We start from the raw sequence: 20,205 nt of genomic DNA, 5'->3' as shown, positions 1-20,205 counted from the left end.
GCCGGAACTGCATTTAAATTGGGGTATAAGTGTATAGATGATAGCATTGGTCCTCACGGGCTGCTATAGTGGACAGCATAACTTTTACACATAGGAAGAATAAAATAAAAGATGTAAGATGTAAGAGAGGTTAAAAAGTAAATAAATAGGGGATCCCTGGATGGCTCAGCGGTTTAGTGCCTGCCTTCGGCCCAGGGCGTGGTCCTGGAGTCCCGGGGTCGAGTCCGGCATCAGGCTCCCTGCATAGAGCCTGCTTCTCCCTCTGCCTGTGTCTCTGCCTCTCTCTCTCTCTCTCTGTGTGTCTCTCATGAATAAATAAATAAAATCTTTATTTAAAAAAGTAAATAAATAAATCAACGCTGATTAAGAGTCCAGATTTATACATAGGCAGCAAAGACCTGTCAAGTAAGTCAGAAATAAAAGATCATCACAACTACTTTAAGAAGTTAAGGAGGTACAGTGGAGTTGTGAGGGAGTGTGTGGTTGGGGAACTGGGTAACTAAGAGAAAATCCTGACAGAAAAAAAATTCCAGGAAGGAAATAACTTATTGTTAGGAAATGATTTCCACTGCTCGTCACAACCATTTGAGTTAAAATTAAGACACGTCAAAGTAGGACTATTTCCAAAGCAATCATCCTCAGACCTATTTTGTAATACAGATAACCCAAACGGTACCCTGCTATCTCCAGAAGGTTAGGACTTCTAATTTAGGCTGCTTTCAGTGAATGGCACTTTATGTTTACCTTGCACTTTCTATGGAGTTGCTCATAACGCGCAGATACTTGAGCCCTCACAGAAACGGCCACGCAGTCCAGCCACGCTTCGGAATCCAGCAGACGAGGAGCTGGAGAGGTCTTTTTTCTGCTGACTGTGGTCATGCATGGCTGGATGATTTATGGACAACACCAGCAGCCACATCCATATCTCAAAGTCATTAATTACCAAGAGGAGGACTCCGCCCAGAGCCACTCAGAGGATAGAAAATCCTCAGAGGATGAGTCTGTTCAAATAATCAGAGTCATTTTTATCACATTCTGATTTCTCAGTTCACCTTTCAAATGTAGGCTCTTTTCTCCAGTCCAGAGGGAACATTGGGAATGGTCCTGAGATTTTTCATAATGTTAACATCTGAATGAAAGGACCAGATGTGATCTTAGAAGGAAGGGAAGTAAGACCAGGGAGAAGGCTATGGATTAAGGAAATGTCCCAAATTTCAAAGCGGTATGTGCCAGAAATTGCCATGGGTAAGCTTGGTTGCAAACCCCAGGTAAATTCTAGAACAGATAACTGAAGAGATGGGTTTAAAACTCTAACTAAAGAAAGAAGCCAGGGCAGCCTGGGTGGCTCAGCGGTTTAGCGCCGCCTTCAGCCCAGGGTGTGATCCTGGAGACCTGGGATCAAGTCCCATGTCAGGCTCCTCTGCCTGTGTCTCTGCCTCTCTCTCTCTCTCTGTGTGTCTCCCATGAATAAATAAATAAAATCTTAAAAAAAAAAAAAAAGCCAGCATGATTCCTAAGGGTAAGAAATGCCATATTAGAACCTATGTCTTTTGATGAGCTTAATAAGATGTGTCACAACTTCTATCATGCTATGCTTTTCTACAGGAAGGAGAAATGTGGGCCTGGTAACCACCAAGATAGACTCAGTAATGAGTCAGTAATGGGAGCCAGTCCCTGCGGAGCCAGTCCCTTGCGGTCCTATCCTTGCAGCCATTCATTCAACCCAACAAAAAATTCACTAATTCGGCACGCACTCATAGGGCATAGATTTGGCGCAGGGCACTCTTCCAAGCAGGGGAGAGAGAGACATTGCTCAATCTCTGTTCTCACAGGGTTTAGAATCCAGTGGTGGGAAAGGACAAGTGCATGAGTAACCACAACACAAGCCAGAAAAACAAAGTCACAATAACGAAAGTACCAAGTGCCCCCGGGGGGTGGGGATGGATGGAGACAAAGGTCCCTTCTGGTTAGAAGATTAAAAATGCTTTGCATGAGAGGTGGCATTTGAGGTAGAAGCTGAAGGGAGAAGGAACAGGGGACAATGAGGAAAGGCATTTGCCCCACACAGCGCGAGTAGAGGCACAGAGCAGGAAAAAAATTACATACCAGGTCCAGTCTGGTTGTAGCAGGGAGACTAGAAGGGGGAGTTAGCACTGCTGTGGGGACCTTCCTCTCCCTGGGAATTAGCCACCGGGTGTCCTTGGTGGGTAGGCAATCCCTGGGTTTGGGAGTCATAGACTGACGTTTGGATCCTGCCACGGCCACCCCTTAGCCATGAACTTGAGCAAGTTACAGAACTTCTGTAAACTCTAGCTGCCTCATCTATAGACTGGATGTGACTGTAGTGCTGACCTCAGAGGGTCACTCTGGGGATTAAATGAGATGCTGAGTACCGTGGGGACTGGCATGGAGTAAATACTCCCTAATTGCAGCTGAATAAAGCCCAGAATTAAACTGGAAGCTGCTCAGCCTTTGCAAATTTTACCTGGCAGTGTGGGACAGCCTTGATTAGAGCAAGTAGCAGAGCAGAAAATAATGTCTTTCTAATATCTAGCCTCGATCTAGTTCAGCAGGGAGCACCCAGAGGCTGAGCCCAGGTAGGCAATAGACCGAGCCAGAGACAGGCAAACTGCCCCACAGGGGAGAACCCGAGAGTGGGGCAGGCACCTACAGAATTTGGCAAGGTGACCGGATGTGGGGTCTGAAGACGCAGCAGGAGAACATTAGGGGACTCCAAGTTTCCAGCCTAGGTGATCAGCTGAGGGGTGGTGGTCTCATCCAAACCAGCAGGAGAATCAGGAGGGGTGTGAGGAAGATACAAAGAAAATAATATAGAGCTCAAAAGAGGGCAGGATCAGTGAAAGCCTGGAATCAACAGTTTGGAAGAAGCAAGGAAGCACGGAGGTGTGGTCATCCTCCCAGATTTGGAATTCTGGGGCAGGAGTGAGGGAGGGTAGGAGGGGTCTACACCTCTATAGGAGGAATCCCACAGAGACCACAGGGAATATGCTGAAGGTTTTTAGATGATGCTAAGCTGGGAGAGTGGCTAATGTAAAGATGACCAAGTTAGGATTCGAAGTTTTCTTGAAAGGCTGGCTAGAATTGTGGGCCGGAGCAAACAACAATAATAGCTAACTCATATATCAACTCCTTTAACCTTTCTCATAGGGAGGATACTATTATTAGCCTCATTTTAAAGATAAGGAGATTGACACAGAGAGGTTAAGTAACTAAGCCAAGGTCACACAGCTAGTAATGGCAGATCTGGGATTTGAACAGGAAGTCAGGTTTCAAGGTCCGTACTCTGAAAGGAAGGAAGGGAGGGAAGGAAGTGGGTAGGGAGGGAAAGAGGAAGAAAGGAAGGAGGGAAGGGAAGGAAAGGGAAGGGAAGGGAAGGGAAGGGAAGGGAAGGGAAGGGAAGGGAAGGGAAGGGAAGGGAAGGGAAGGGAAGGGAGACAAGATGAGAAGAGAGGAGGGGAGGAGGAAACTGGTCATTATGGAGTATTCACAACATGCCAGACCCCAAATTCCACCTGAGGGAATGCTTACCAAGCCAGAAGACCTGAAAGGAGGTAAGGCAATTTAAAGTACATCTAACAGACAAAGATGACAGTGTGGTGGAGCCTGTACTCCAGGGCTGTGAGAGGTACTGAGGACGAGGCCAGAAGCTAAGTTTTCCCTGCTGCCCCTGCTCCTGTGTAAATTACTTCTTATTCTAGTGCTGATGAGAAGTCTTCAACTGTTTCTGTGTGGTAGACACACATTTTTTTTTCTTTTTAGAAAGAGAGAGAGCATGCATGTGTGCAAGCCTGGGGTGGCGGGGGGTGGAGGGGATGGACAGAGAGACACAATCTCAAGCAGACTCCACACGGAGCGTGGAGCCCCACACGGGACTCGATCTTACTACCCATGACATCATGACCTGAGCCAAAATCAAGAGTCGGATGCTTAACTGACTGGGCCACCCAGGTGCCCCTATAGAGTCACATTTCTGTCCATGAAGACCTTGGTCTCCAAGTCTGCCTGTTGACTCTGCTAGCTGTTGTGTGTGATATGTGTGAGGCTCTGCATGGTGAGTGGTGTGTATGTGTGTGTGTGTAATGTGTGTGTAGTTTGGTGTGGGGCCTGCATGGTTGTATATGGGTGTGTGGGTGTCTACGTGTGTGTGGTACCTGAAGCGTGAATGTGAGTCTGTGTATGTGTGAGAGAGAGAGAGATGTGTAGAGGTACCTGCATGGTGAGGGTGGTACAGATGTGTAGTTAGCTCAGAACCAGCTGCGTCTACATGCGTGTGCCCACCTGGCATGAGTATTCTAGTGTGAATCTGCTCTAGAATTCTAGCAGAGAGATGCCTGGGTGGCTCAGCGATTGAGCATCTGCCTTCCGCTCAGGGCATGATCCTGGGGTCCTGGGATCCGGAGATTGATTCCCACATCGGGCTCCCTGCCTGGAGCCTGCTTCCCCCCGCCTGTGTCTCTGCCTCTCTCTGTGTGTTTATTCACGAGAGACACAGCGAGAGAGAAACACACACACAGAGAGAGAGAGAGAGAGAGAGAGGCAGAGACACAGGCAGGGGGGAACAGGCTCCATGCAGGGAGCCCGATGTGGAACTCGATCCTGGGTCTCCAGGATCACGCCCTGAGCAGAGGGCAGACATTTAACCCCTGGGCCACCCAGGCATCCCAAATAAATAAAACATTAAAAACCAACAAACAAAAACTCTGCCGGTCCTAGCTTGAATCTGGGATAGAGGCTTGTCGGTGGGATAACAGGAGTTATTTTCCCAGATGATATAAATGGATTCCAGATAATTCTGTAATCGTGTCTGCTGGTCCCTCTTTGTGGCTTCACCGCCTGCCAAGCCCATGCCCCTGACTCTGCATTCTGCTTCATTCCTCCCCCCCTTGCTTCTCCTTTCTCCGCACTCACAGCTTGAAGACAAACTCCAGGATTTCTTCCCAGGGCACAGGGTGGGAGAAGAGCACGTTCAGGTGAGGGAGCAGATTGGTTGAGTCCAGAGCTGAGGGCTCAAAGAAGGCCGTTGAGTCAGGGCTGAGCAGCCAGGTAGGCTGGAATTAGTGGGCAGGGACAGTCATGAGACAGAAGGACTGCCTGGAACCCAAACAGTAGCCAGGAGAGCAAAGTGAGGGGTCTGAGGTCCAGGTTTGAACAGGACAGAGGGCATCAGCTGATCTCCGGGAACTGGGAGGTTAGGCACAGCAGTCGAAGAGCTCAGAGCTGGGGCCCAGAGCCAAGGAAGGATCTGGACACAGCAGAGAATCAGTTTAGTGGGGACACTGATAGGAGTCCTACCAAGTGGGCTGAAACCCCCCAATAAGCCTGGTTCAGTGTATGCTGGTGGGTGAAATAAGAACTTCTGACTGTAGTAAGATAGAAAACAGCCTTCATTTCCTTTTCCCCCCTTGCCAAAGGTCCACATTTTGTGTTCTGGAGAAAAGTCAGTTTCCCAACAGGATAGCTGGTCTGGTTTTTATACATGGACCATATTTGGTACACATGAACCAAAAATATTGATCCAAAGAAATTAAGCTAAAGGCAGGACTTGTGCTCTCAGATGCCCCAGCCCCCACTACTTAGCTTTCTGCCTGGATTTAGCAATCATTCCTTCCCCCAGGGATTAGGTGGCAGCCCTCAGGTCTGCTTAGGACCCTTTAAAATATCAATTTAGGGATGTCTGGGTGGCTCAGAGGTTGAGCACCTGCCTTTGGCTCAGGGCATGATCCTGCGGTCCTGCGGTCCTGGGGTCGAGTCCCACATTGGGCTCCCTGCATGGAACCTGCTCCTCCTGCCTGGGTCTCTGCCTCTTTGTGTATCTCTCATGAATAAATAAATAAAATCTTTTAAAAAAATCAATTTAGATGGAGAATAACATACTCATTATATTAACTCTAACATATATTAATACATTATTTAAACATAATATAACACTAATACAACATATATAACAGTTACTGCTTGAACAGGTGTTCCCTTCTAGGGCAAGGACAAATTCTGTTTATTGCTGTACTCCCCAGTGCCCAGCACAGAGCCCAACAGTTGTCCAAAAATATTTAAGTCAGTAGTGAATCAGGAAGATTGGTGTTTAAATATTTCTTTCTCTTTTGACATGTTCCCAGAATCTCAGATCTCAAAGTGGAAATGACTTTAGAGATTACCTATTTTATCTTCCTAGCCAGTGCTGGGATTATTTATACCATCATTTTAGCAGAGAATCATCAGCCTCCCCTGGATACTTCTAGCCAGTTCTTTTATTTATTTATTTTTATAAATAAAGAGAGAGAGCATGTGCATAAGATCGGGGGAGGAGGAGTAGGAAGAGAAGGAGAGAACATATGCAACTTCAGAATATCGGGGGGGCAGGGGACTAATGCCCTCCTCGTTCTGATGTTCTTATGCTATTAATGGCCCCTGAGATTGCATTAATCTTTCCATCTGCTCTGCAAGCAGCTTTCTCTGTCTCCATGCAGGAGTGCTCAGGGATGTCCTTGACACCTCTGATCCCTCTCAAGGTGCCACATTGCTGTTTTACCAGTTCTACCCCTAGATATCTTCCTCATCTGTTCCCACTGCCATCCCCTTGGCTCAGGTTCTAACATGAAATACAGCAGAATCTTTCTAAAATGCAGGCCCCCATGGGGCACCTCCAGCATACTGTTTGCCCAGAAAGTGTCCTTTGAGTGTGTCTCCTTTAGGATGAGAGGTAGTCTAAGTAATGGAATCTGTGCAGGGGAGACTCAATAGAGCTGATCTGTCGCATGTATGGTCAGTTGGGCAATGAGCAGAGGGGCAGTGAACTCTGTGAAAAATAAACCTGAACTCTCAGTGGGTTGAGCATCTGCCTTTGACTCAGGTCATGATCCCAGGGTCCTGGGATCAAGCCTGTGTCGGGCTCCCCGCTCAGCGAGGAGTATGCTTCTCTCTCTCCCTTGGCTTGTGCTCTTGCTCACTCTCTCAAATAAATAAATAAAATCTTAAAAATAAAATAAAATGCAGGCCTTATAGGTATTCTCTGCTCAAAATGTCTCAATAGCTTTCCACCTCCTCCAAGACAGTCTTAATTTTGTCATAGAGCTTAAAGGTCCCTAGGCAAGTTCTTTCTTAATACCTGCAGATTGGTTTTTCCCACCTCCCTGAACAACTTCTGTTTCCAGCCATTGCAGAATGTGGCTCTTCCCCCAGGCACGGGTTCCCTCCTGCTTTGAGGCCTTTGCTTTGTGTGCCAGACATTCGCTCTAAATGCTCTACGCAAATTAACTCGCTTAATTCTCATCACCACCCTCTGAAGGTGATGATATTATTCCCATTCTACAGATGGAGGAGCTCATGTGTCAAGCATTTCGCCCAGAGTCATGCAGTTAATGAGTTGTAGAACTGGATGAGTCCCATAGCCTGAAATGCCCTCTCTTTCTCCTTGGCAAACTTCCATCCATCTTTCAAGACGGATCAAGTGCTATTTCTTCTGGGAAGTCTGCCTACCCCGTGAACTTTACCACCAGATAGCACTTATCATTCCGAGCTAATTGTTTGCTAAATGACTGTCAGCAAATCCACTGAGGATAGGCTTATATCGTTTCCCCACTGAGTCCCCCAGACCTAGATTCTGTGCCAGGAATCTAATGAAGGCTTTGATGAAGGCACTCATTAGTGAATAAATGAATTAACTGTTTGCAGGGTTCCTTCGTACTTATAATATGGCATCACAGCAATTTGCCAAATTGTCAACCTTTGGTAATCAATTTTTCCTGTAATACATACAAAAATCTGGCCAAAGCCTAATTGTAAACCAGCTGGCTCCTGAATGCCAGCTTAATTATCCCGAGTTCTGTTTAAGAGCAATAGAGCTTTCTGAAGTGCTCTGAATTTACCTAAAAATGCACAGCAGCAGGACGTTTTGAAATTACTAGCTCCAGCGTACTGTTTGCCCAGAATGTGTCCTTTGAGTGTGTCCCCTTTAGGATGAGAGGTAGTTTAAGTAATGGAATCTGTGCAGAGGAGACTCAATAGAGCTGATTTGTCGCATGTATGGTCAGTTGGGCAATGAGCAGAGGGGCAGTGAACCCTGTGAAAAATAAACCTGAACTCTTTCCACACAAAATATTTACCAGGAGAAAACAAGTACTGAAGATCAGATAAGCATGCAAAGCCCTAAGGAGAAGCAAAATAGCAAAGCCCTTGCCTCGCTCACCTATCTTTGCAAACACCGAAGGAGCTAGTATCCATACTGAATTAACTATACTTAATTTTTTGCATTCTCAGCGCTCTGGCATCCGCGGCCTCACTGTGACAGGTCAGGGAAAGGGAGACCACCCTCCCACAGCTAACCAATTCTCAGAGATAACAAACAAGTGCATCTCTCATATGCAAATCAACAACTCCAAAGCCCACACCCCCTGCTACCTTCTTTGTCAAGCCTTCAGGTGGTGAGCCTCTCACTCAGCCCTAATCAGCGGGGCCAAGTAGAGGTGATTTAGGACAGCCCCACCACCCCAGAGCCCGCTGAGATTATTCAGGCTAGCCAATCCTGAGCCGGCTGAGCCTGATTCCTCTGCCTCACTCACTCCTTCTCAGGAAAGCCACAGTGAAGGCATTTGGCATGTTCCCCTCTCCTTCCCACCTCCCAGCTGGCTCTGGCGCTTCCCCAGTGGTCTGGGGTAGGAGCCATGCCTCTTGCTTCTAGGTATCGGTGAGTATAAAAACTTCCTTCATGGGAGCATTTTGTGTCTGTGTGTCTTACCATCCCTGATTAAAACAAATTCCAAGTACATTTTTTAAAAAGATTTTATTTATTTATTCATGAGAGACACACAGAGAGGTAGAGACACAGGCAGAGGGAGAAGCAGGCTCCCCACAAGGAGACTGATGCAGGAATTAACTGTTAATTAATCCTCGATTAGTCTTAGATCCCGGGACCCTGGGATCACAACCTGAGCCCAAGGGAGATGCTCAACCACTGAGCCACCCAGGTGCCCCTCCAAGTACATTTTAAAACACATACTAGTCTATTTCATGTAATAGGACTATTTTCCTTGATCTTTCCACAAACTTTTGAAGTATTAACTGGATACCCTCCTCCTTTTCCTCCTCATCCTATAGATAAGAAAGGGAAATGGTGAATTTAAGTGACTTACACAGGGTCATACAAAAATTAGTGGCAATTTCCTGGTTAACTGTAAGGTCACTCCCCAAACAGCAGGGCATAGGAGAAATATACAATTCTGGAATCATGGTATCATTTCCTGTCCTGTTTCCTGTCAACTGTTTCTGCCAGAAATGGCTAATAATGACCTATTTTCACCGAGCAACAGGAGAAGCTGAAGTCAGACCTATATTAATTAATATTAATTAATGCTGTAGAGTTAGATCTCTTCCCTAAATGTACTTATAAAATCTGGACTAAAGGGGGCAGGAGATACTCTATAAAAAAAAAAAAGTACAGAAGAGCAAGAAAAACATCTCTGAGAAAATCATGCACACATTTGAGTATATGATAAACTGATTTATTTTCAACAAAACCTGTACAAATGCATTTTAAAAATTAGCGGGGCGCCTGGGTGGCTCAGTCAGTTAAGCGACTGCCTTCAGCTCAGGTCGTGATCCCAGAATCCTGGGATCAAGTCCCCCTTCCGCTCCCCTCAGCAGGGAGTCTGCTTCTCCCTCTGCCCTTCTGCCCAGCTCATGATATCTCTCTCTCTCTCACTCTCTGTCTCTCTCAAATAAAATCTTTTTTTTTTTTTAAATAAAATCTTTAAAATAAATAAATATGGCAGAGCTGGGACTTAAACACAGCTTTGGGAGCTAGTACAAAATGCTGAACATTTCCCCCCAAAATCTGTAGGTGACCATACAGAGTTATAAATATGTTCTTCCATGAGCCCCAGTGACTTCATCCATATAATGGGGGCTATAGAATATCATCTTTGTGATAAAAAGTAATGTGAAAGCACTTTGTAAAATGTGAATGTCGTTCAAGTCAATATATTAAACTGTCACAAAGTTTTTCCTAGTCCTCAGAGTTAGCAATATTTGAGGAAACTTTTGTCCTTTTTATCTCCCCAGTGTATGAACACAGCTTTGGTTTGGTGAAGCTCTACCTCCTTAAGTGGAGCACAAAGAGAGGCTGCTCTCCCCATTTCCAGAAGATGCATCGTGTGACTATTGCAACGAACAGGCCCACATCTGTGGTGAGAACCTACTTCTAAATGCAGCATGGCCTCACCTTAGGAGGTACAGCTAACCCTAAGTATAAACAGCGTGAGTCTGATGAGCACAGTATTCTTTGCATCATTATAAATATGACACAGGGTTCAGAGGCTGCCTTCTATTAGGCTTCACATTCCAGGAAGCAGCTACTGTAGTCTCAGTTGGAAGCAGATTGATGGAACAGAAGTAATGTTCATCTGCCTACAATTGAGATGTGAGCTCTTAACACACTGAAAGATATATTCATGGTAATGAGAGCTACCCTCCATGGTGAGCGTCTCTGCCTGACATTGTATAAGACATTTGCCTATGTTGTATTGTTTAATCACCATTTAGCAGGTAAGAAAACTGAAGCAGAGGGAAATTAAGGCCTTTAGTTAGTACACTTTGAGTCCATTAGAGTCAAGTTCCAAGCTCTAATCAGGAAGGATTTCTCAAAATTTTAATCTGCATGGGAGACAGACACCTGGAGATGTTAAAATGCAGACTTTTTTTTAAAATGCAGATTTTGATTCAATAGGTCTGTGATTCAGAGCCCGAGATTCTGAGTTTCTAGCAAGCTCTTAAGTCATACAGATGCTGCTGCTTTGAGGATCATACATTAAGAAGCAAGACTCTAGAGGATCCCTGGGTGGCTCAGTGATTGAGCATCTGCCTTTGGCCTAGGGTGTGATCCTGGAGACCGTGATTGAGTCCCATATCGGGCTCCCTGCATGGAGCCTGCTCCTCCCTCTGCTTGTGTCTCTGCCTCTCTCTCTCTCTCTCTCTCTGTGTGGTTGTGTGTGTGTGTGTGTGTGTGTGTGTGTGTGTCTCATGAATAAATAAATAAAATCTTAAAAAAAAGGAAAAGAAGCAGGGTGCCTTCGGCCCAGGGTGTGATCCTGGAGTCCCAGGATTGAGTCCCGCATGGGGCTTCCTGCATGGAGCCTGCTTCTCTCTCAGCCTCTCTCTCTATGTGTCTCTCATGGATGAATAAATACAATTAAAAAAAAAAAAAAAAAAGAAATAGCAAGACTCTAGGTCATTATGTGTCTTGAAAAATGCCTCTTGCACCTCATCATAAATCCTAGCCTTACACATGGCTCTTCTCCATTTAAGCACTTCCCCAGAGATGTCGCCCTTTGCCAGAGCTTGGTGACACAACAGGAGATCCCCTCTGTCTCTGTTTATTTTTTTTAATTTTTATTTATTTATGATAGTCACACAGGGAGAGAGAGAGAGGCAGAGACACAGGCAGAGGGAGAAGCAGGCTCCATGCACCGGGAGCCCGACGTGGGATTCGATCCCGGGTCTCCAGGATCGCGCCCTGGGCCAAAGACAGGTGCCAAACCGCTGCGCCACCCAGGGATCCCTCTGTCTCTGTTTAATGTTACAATTTAACTCCATGAAAATTTTCTTCTATTTGTTCAATCCGCAAAACTTTATTGAGTGGCTGCTAGGAGCCAGCCAGAGCGGTGGGTACTGAGGATACCAGGATCCTGGCCCCTAGGAGACTATTAGGGAGACAAGTCATTCTGAAATCTCCAGTGCTTACATTAAAAAACACTCTGCAGCCTACAGACAGATTTCCAAGTCCAATCATGAGTGCTTTGGCTCTAGCACCCACCTTCCCCACAGCACAGGCACATTTCAGTGCTAAACCTTCCATTTCTCTTGGCATAGAGACAATTCTGTGGTGTCTCATCTTGTCCAGATTCTACTGTGAAAATACAATTCACCGATCCTGCATCAATATGCATTTAAAATTATGCCATTTTTTTGCTGGGACAAAAACATGTTGAATTTGGAGGGTGAAAACTGCCAAAGACAAAACTTGAGTTTTTCTATATGATTTTAAATAACTGGGATCCCTGGGTGGCGCAGCGGTTTGGCGCCTGCCTTTGGCCCAGGGCGCGATCCTGGAGACCCGGGATCGAATCCCACGTCAGGCTCCCGGTGCATGGGGCATGCTTCTCCCTCTGCCTGTGTCTCTGCCTCTCTCTCTCTCTGTGTGTGTGACTATCATAAATAAATAAAAAAAATTTTTTTAAATAAATAAATAACTTTCTAGGCACAATGAACATGGCAAGAAAATAAGTCTAAAATTAAAATTAGCTTTAGCTTTAATTAGTGAAATCAAATCTAAGAAAGCAGTCAGAATCTTAGCAAACGGACACCTCTCCCGAGATGAAAGGTAAATGCTTTCCAAGAGTGCCAAGGTCTACCAAATGTGTTATTTGTAAAATATTTTGAAAGGATTGAAATTATTAGAGTCAATTTTCCCTCACTGGCAAGGTCATTATTTTCATTTATTACTGTTGTTTGAGATTTATTTACTGTTACTTAATCACAGACTAAGCACACATGTCAACTAGCAAGAAATTTAGTTATGACGTCCCATGGCTCCCAGCTGTTCCCTATATATGACTAAACACCATAAAAAACTTCTTTTCTCTATGGAATTCCATTCCTTTACCCCCATATGGCATGGCTATTAAGGGGATGAGGAGGGGGGGAGGAGATAGGGAAGGATGAGAGAAGAAGATTCATGTTCCTCTAGGCAACCAGCATCATCTGACTGCCAGCTTCCAGAATAGTGTTTGGTTTCATTCCAGTGAAATCCTGGCACCTTTACTTGGTCATTATTCATTGAGGCATTTGAGGTCATTTAAACCTATCTCCACCCAGATGCAGATAAGATTCTAAACAGAAACACAGGAAGCCAGCTAAGATAATAGATAATGGGCAAAAAAGAAGGGCTAATCTCATGAGCAATTATCTTAGAGGAGCCTTTTATAGTTCTAATTCTTCCCTGTACTACAGTAAGGTGGTGAAGCATTGCAAAGCCCTCAAACTGAACCTCAGGTTGACAGGTATTTCAAGGGACTCTTGGAGTCCAGTTGTCTCAATTTACGGAGAAAGAAATTTATGAATGAGACCCAGAGAGATTCATTTGCAAAGTCAAGATCTTGCAGCTAATTAATAAAAGAGTCAGAGTTTCAGGGCGCCTGGGTGGCTCAGTCGGTTAAGGGTCTGGTCTGCCTTCAATTCAGGTTGTGATCTCTGGGTTCTGGGATGGAGCCCAGCAGCAAATCCCTGCTCATTTGGAGTCTGCTTCTCCCTCTCCCTCTGCCTGCTGCTCTGCCTACTTGTGCTCTCTCTCTCTCTCTTTCTGTCAAGTAAATAAATAAAATCTTAAAAAAAAAATGTCAGTTTGAAGTGTGATCCACTGATTAGTAATTCAGTGATCTTCCTTTTTGTTGCCTGAGTCCTTGTCCTAAATCACCCAATTCACAACACTGTGGCCTTCCTCCATGAGTACAATTTTGCCCTCGTCAGGAACCATCTGTCTCGTTCATTATTTTGGTGTTCAGCTATGTTGCAAATATCTACCCAGAGACCACTATGTGCCAGGAGCTCAAGAACCTCACAGTCCAGGTCCCTGTCTTTGAGGTAACCGCAATGCAGCTTCGGTCCCTCCTTGTAACAATGCTTTCTGGACCCAGCCTTCTGTGTCAGAAATCACTGCTTTCCTCCCTAGGAGAGACTCTTTGCTTTCATAGTTGAAATGTCCCGATTTACAGTGACACAAAAGAGGAACAAGGGATGCCTGGGTGGCTCAGCGGTTGAGCATCTGCCTTCGGCTCATGGGATCCAGGATTGAGTCTCCCATCAGGCTCCCTGCGAGGAGCCTGCTTCTCCCTCTGCTTGTGTCTCTGTGTCTCTCATGAATAAAATAAAATCTTTAAAAAGAAAGAAAAGAAAGAAAGAAAGAAAGAAAGAAAGAAAGAAAGAAAAGAAAGAGAAAGAAAGAAAGAAAGAAAGAAGAAAGAAAGAAAGAAAGAAAGAAAGAAAGAAAGAAAGAAAGAAAGAAAGAAAGAAAGAAAGAAAGAAAGAAAGAAGAAAGAAAGGAGAAAGAAAACTCAAGTAGCTTGCAGGCCATGATGGAGATGGAATTACAAGTGTCCCTAGGGTGTCTTCCTGGAAATTCATCCCATAGAACTGTAGTCAAAGAGGGTCTGTACTTTTCACCGTAATTATAAATGTTCCCTGTCCAGAGAGGTGCTGGCTTACATCAAATATTTAAAGGCTCTAGGAATGGAATGCCTGGGTGACTCAGTGGTTGAGCATCTATGCCTTTGGCTCAGGTCGTGATGCTGGGGTCCTGGGATGGAGTCCCGCATTAGGCTCCCCACGGGGTGCCTGCTTCTCCCTCTATGGCTCTGCCTCTCTCTGTGTGTGTCTCTCATGGATAAATAAATAAAATCTTTTTTAAAAAATAAAGGCTCTAGGGATGCCTGCATGGCTCAGTGGTTGAGCATCTGCCTTTGACTCGGGTCATGACCCCAGGGTCCTGGGATCAAGTTCCACACTGGACTCCCTCCAGGGAGCCTGCTTCTCCCTCTGCCTATCTCTCTGCCTCTCTGTGTGTCTCTCATGAATAAGTAAATAAAATCTTTTTTTTTTTAAGATTTATTTATTTATTCACGAGAGACACAGAGACACAGGCAGAGGGAAAAGCAGGTTTCCTACAAGAAGCCTGATGTGGGGCTCGATCCCCAATTCCGGGATCATGTCCTGAGCCAAAGGCAGACACCCAACCGCTGAGCCACCCAGGCATCCTGTAAATAAAATCTTTTAAAAAAAAATTTTTAAAGGCTCTAGGCACTGCTAACCTAAATGTGTCACTGAAACACCACAGCCATCCTGAGATATCTAAGGGAGGTAGCCACAAGAAGGTATGACTCTGGCAATGAAGTTACATAACCAGCAAGGCAACAAACAAACCAAAGACCTGGCAGCCCAGATTTTCTGTTTTTTTTTTCTTTCAAGGAGGCTTAATCTGGCCTAAGTCTAAGAAGATTTGTCTCAAATTGACATCGTAGGCTTAAATAGTTTATTATTTTAAAGTGCAATATAGCCATTTTCATTCCTCGTTGGTTTCTGAGTTCTGTTCTCAATCTGGAATTTCTGTGACATCTGAGAGCCTACTGGCATCAAGGCTTTCCCGATACCCCCGTTGTTATGTTTTCAAACTGGAGTAAAGGAAAAGCAACCAGCATCGTCAGCAATGATTCCATGTGAATAAGGAAATCCCAGTGTGAGCCCCGGTTTCCTCCAGAAACATGAATCAGTGCTCCTGATGTTGAAAATAGATTTCTGCAGCAAGTTGTTTATTTTATAAAGATTGTGATTCAGGATGAAGAATGGGGAGATATTATGTTAAATTAGTTTTACACTGACAAAGCATTGTCAGTGGACCACGTTTTTCAGATTGCCTCTCATGTGCAGGGTACAGCAGATATAGAAACCATGATCATTAATATAGAAAAACAGAATTAGGGCAATAAAATTTTAAGGGGGCAGGGATGATTTGGAGTACCACAAACTATATAGTAACTATAACCTCTTACTTGCTGTTTTCTAAGATGCATTTGGGGAAGTAGCTATTGGAGCCATACAGAAATCTACCACGGTTCTTTAGTCTACTTTGGAGCTAAGGCTGAACGTTAATTTTTCAAATAACTGAGTTTCATTAGAGAATAAAGAATAAAGGATAATAAGACAAAAAAAATTTTTTAAAAAGATGAACCCAGTAGAGGTGCCCTAGCTGGCTCGGTCAGTAGACCATGTGACCCTTGATCTCAGGATTGTGGGTTCAAGCCCCATATTGGGTATGGAGATTACTTAAAAATAAAGTCTTAAAAATTTTGTTTTCTCCTTTAAAAAAAAAATCATGAACCCAGTAAAGAACAAAGAACTACACTTACCCACATGACATATCTTCTACTTCCTGCCCAAGATGGGAGTGGGCCAAAGGGGGCCATCCAGAAGGAAGAAATATAGGAACATGCAGAATGACACTACTGGTGGCCATAACACTTTTTTCCTTTTACAATTTCACATTGTACCTAGTGAAACCTTCCATAGGAGAAGGAGCAGTTCTGAAATATCCCAAAGTAAGTTTACAAGTTGGAACTGAAAAGAAATATAGCACTAGGTGCTTAGGAGAGTTCATTCTTTGAGGGCCTATGTGGGGTCTCCAAGCTCGAACATTTCCGTTGATTATCACTAGGATTCTCCTGGATTTAACTAAGTATTCTCTCTTTATCCTTTGGCATGCACTACACACTAATGACATGAATACGTGACTCAAGATCCCAGAAAATATTATGCTTTAGTAACTTCCTAGTTAAAATTTTCTTTCATTTTCTTTACTGGGGCCAAGGTACAGTTTTGCCATTTGGTGTGAAAAGACTATATTTTATAAAATGCCAGAGGCAATTTCTAACATGATAAACCCACAACTTATGGCAGATTTGTAAACACCTCAAATAAGCAGAAAGCAGAGGTAGATAGTGATTCTTATAATGATATAAAAGCAAATAGCTGTTTCCCTGGAGGTAACCTGAAGTATGAAAATGCCTTTAAAGAAAAAAAAGAAATTCCATCTATAAGATACATATACTTGTAATAGAGTTTCTAACATGTATAACGATAAAAGCTTGCTTACATATCTTTTGAAAAAAATAAAACCAAGTGACAAAAAAGCAGAGTTCAGGCATTTTCTTTCACTGACTACTTTTATTTTTATTTTATTTTTTTAAAGATTTTATTTATTTATTTCTTCATGGGAGACATATACAGAGAGAGAGAGAGAGAGAGAGAGGAGCAGAGACACAGGCAGAGGGCGAAGCAGGCTCCATGCAGGGAGCCCGATGCGGGACTTGATCCCGGGACTCCAGAATCATGCCCTGAGCCAATGGCAGGCACTAAACCGCTGAGCCACCCAGGGATCCCCTCACTGACTACTTTTTAAATTCTTCTTGCTCTGCTATTGTACCATTAAATATTATTTTTAAAAATAGAAACCCCTCTAAACATTTTTTTCCTCAGTACTATCCTTCTGAGATGCTTCTATCACCCTAAATGTATGTATATGTATATGTGGATGTACTTTGTGCTCAGATGGCCTGAGGAAATCTAGGAATTTGAGATAACATAATTTACTGATGGCATGTGTGTGTGTGTGTGTGTGTGTATACTATATGTATATATACCTGTCTGTAAGATTCCTCTATGATGTGAGGAAATTGGAACTAGCTTTTAAAACAGTCGCTTCTGGGAGTGGCTAGGTGCCTCAGTCCCTGAAGCAGCTGACTCTTGATTTCAGCTCAGGTCATGATGTCCAGGTCCTGGGATGGAGCCTGACCCCCAGGGCTCTGCACTCAATGGGGAGTCTGCTTGAGATTCTCTCTCTCCCTCTGTCCCTCTTCACGCCCCCAACCCTGTACTCTCTCTCTCTCTCTCTCTCTCAAATAAATGTAATAAATCTTTAAAAACGAAAAAGTTGGGCAGCCCGGGTGGCCCAGCGGTTTAGCACCGCCTTCAGCCCAGGGCCTGATCCTGGAGACCAGGGATAGAGTCCCACGTAGGGTCCCTGCGTGGAGCCTGCTTCGCCCTCTGCCTGTGTCTCTGCCTCTCTCTCTCTCTCTCTCATGAATGAATAAATAAAATCTTAAAAAAAAAAAAGAAAGAAAAAAAGAAACAGTCGCTTCTGCCCCCGTCCCTTGGAGTCTATCATTCGCATTAGGTATTTGTAAAAGATCCATGAAATTAACTTTCCTTTGCCATATAAAATACATGATTTAATTCTTTCAGCCCTCATTCATACAGTCATCCATCCTAGGCAATTCCTGGCACTTTTAATGAAGCACTCAGTCTTTCCAGAATCAACTGTATGCAGCTGCTTCTGCACAGTGAGGGGAAAAGTGACATTTTACTTCTACCCCAAACAAAGCCATTATATTTACCTTCTACTTTGAAGATAGTAAAGTGCGGTCGGCAATGGAAAGAACCCAACGCGTTACCTGCGCAGTTCATCCACAGACCCTGGTAAACCCAAGTGGCCGTTATCACCGATGATGCTCGGGTGGTCACTTTCCACTCATTGGACGCGGTGGCCGCGACGAGAGCTCCAAACCCTCCGACGCCGAACACCAGAGCTGAGATCTGCGCCCTGGACATGTCGCTGTGCCTTCTCCAGTGACGCGGGCCAGACAGAAGGCTTTGGTGGGCTAGGCATGCAGCGGGCAACTAGCGCCCGGACAGGTGTCACAGCAAGTTAACGCGCATAGGGGACAGCATTTCATGCTCAAATGGCCTGCAGGAGTGCGCAATTCAGGATGAAGTCTGGTTTACCAATGGCATTTTAAAGATAGCCTAAGATGATCTTTCTAACTTCCTACACGGAGATTTACTAAAATTTCGTAGATGGATTTTAAAGGTTTTGATTGTGCAGATTGTTCTTTCCTGGCACCATAGTTAATGCTTAATTTTCTGTTAGCCTGAAGCTTAACGAACCGTGCAACAGACAGATATGGCAAAGTACAAATTATACAGTAACAGTTAAGGCTTATTTGACCGATTGCTTTAGTCTCCACGTTCTTCTGAATCTTTACACAAATGGAATCGTGTTGCAGGTATTCTATAACCTGTTTTCTTTTCACATGACATTACACCTGGGAGATTTATCTGTGTTCAAAAATGTAGTTGTCGTCCATTAAATATTACAGCTGAAAGAGAGTCCTTCGCTGAAGGATATACTATAATTTATCCATTTCCTGGGGGATGAAACATTTGTGTTGCTTCTCCTCCACCCCTTGATAATAGTTGGAACAACTGTAAATGTTCTTGAGCATTTCTCCTTGTGCACCTGTGCCAGAGTTTCTCCAGGGTAATTTTAGAACTTCTAGGAAGTAGGAAGGAAGGAGGAACTACTCTTTCAACTTTATAGATAATACTAAATTGCCCTACTGAGTAGTTCTAGCAGGTTACCACCCCATGACCTTGTTGCCTTACTTCATAATGTGGTATTGGGGTGTTCTCAGAGTTGCTGGGGGAGGGTTTAGGGGGAGTGGGCTACTCTGATGAGTGTAAAGGTATCACATTATGATGACTATTTTGTATTTGCTGATTAATAATGAAGCTGAGCATATTATATATTTCTTGGTTCCTTGTGCTTTTGTCTACAAAGACATTTATAGCTCTTGCTCATGTTATCCCCTGAGTTGCTTGACTTTTTATTTTTTATTTTTTATTTTTTTTGCTTGACTTTTTATAATTTATTTTTAGAGAGAGATATATATATATAAAACGAACAACATTTATATATATATACATATGTATATATAAATATCCTGGATTGTAATCTTTTTATTAAAAAACATTATATTTCTTTATTTATTAGAAAGAAAGAGAGCGCAAGAGTACAAGGAGGCAGAGGGGCAGAGGGAGAGGGAAAAGCAGACTCCCCACTGAGCAGAGAGGCAGATGTCCAAGCAGGACTCAATCCCAGGACCCTGAGACCATGTCCTGAGCCGAAGTCAGACACTTAACTGACTGAGACACTCAGGTGCCCCTGGATTGTAATCTTTTAAGTATTATTCATGTTGCAAATATCTTTCCCCTGTTTGTGGTTTGTCTTTATTTGGCTATAGATAAAGACTTTATTTGGCTTGGATAAAGACTCTGAATTTAATGTAGTCAAATTTATCAGGCTTTTACTAAATGATTTGTACTTTTGAGATCTTGATTAAGAAATCATCCTCAGGGATGTCTGGGTGGCTCAGTGGTTGAGCATCTGCCTTTGGCTCAGGGTGTGATCCCAGAGTGCTGGGATGGAGTCTCACATCGAGCTCCCTGTGTGGAGTCTACTTCTCCCTCTGCCTGTGTCTCTGCCTCTCTCTCTCTCTCTCTCTCTCTCTGTCTCTCATGAATAGATAAATCAGTAAATCTTAAAAAAAAAAAAAAAAGAAATCCTCCTCAGAGATAATAAATACATTACCCTCTACTCTTATTTCAAAGTTTTAGCTTTGACATTTAAGTTCTTATATCATCCAGAATTGATTTTTCTGTTTTATGATTTGGGATCTATTTCATTTTTCATTATGAGAACCCAAGTTCTCTGAATATACTAAATGGTCCCTTGTTTCCTTATTGATT

At 43.9% G+C, this 20,205-nt stretch overlaps 1 protein-coding gene and 1 long non-coding RNA gene across 3 annotated transcripts in view; both read right to left on the bottom strand.

Moving 5' to 3' along the window:
• Positions 1 to 5,173, bottom strand: part of LOC102152302 — a 34,389-nt gene extending 29,216 nt beyond the window's left edge. The window contains exon 1 of the long non-coding RNA XR_005376490.1: positions 4,930 to 5,173. This is a non-coding gene — a long non-coding RNA (uncharacterized LOC102152302). The remainder of the gene's footprint in view (positions 1 to 4,929) is intronic.
• CLDN10 (claudin 10) overlaps positions 1 to 18,484 on the bottom strand; it is a 126,552-nt gene extending 108,068 nt beyond the window's left edge. Inside the window, exon 1 of one of the 2 annotated variants that reach the window (XM_038569876.1) lies at positions 18,015 to 18,484. In XM_038569876.1, coding sequence (XP_038425804.1) covers positions 18,015 to 18,228 — 214 coding nt within the window. In that variant the 5' untranslated portion in view covers positions 18,229 to 18,484. The remainder of the gene's footprint in view (positions 1 to 18,014) is intronic. The other variant, XM_038569877.1, reaches the window with a different exon arrangement.
• Positions 18,485 to 20,205: the final 1,721 nt, after the last annotated feature.

Source organism: Canis lupus, chromosome 22 (assembly GCF_011100685.1).
Source record: "Canis lupus familiaris isolate Mischka breed German Shepherd chromosome 22, alternate assembly UU_Cfam_GSD_1.0, whole genome shotgun sequence".
Classification (NCBI taxonomy): Eukaryota; Metazoa; Chordata; class Mammalia; order Carnivora; family Canidae; genus Canis; species Canis lupus.
Note: the sequence above shows the minus strand (reverse complement) of the source record. Positions and strands in the feature narration are given on the sequence as shown.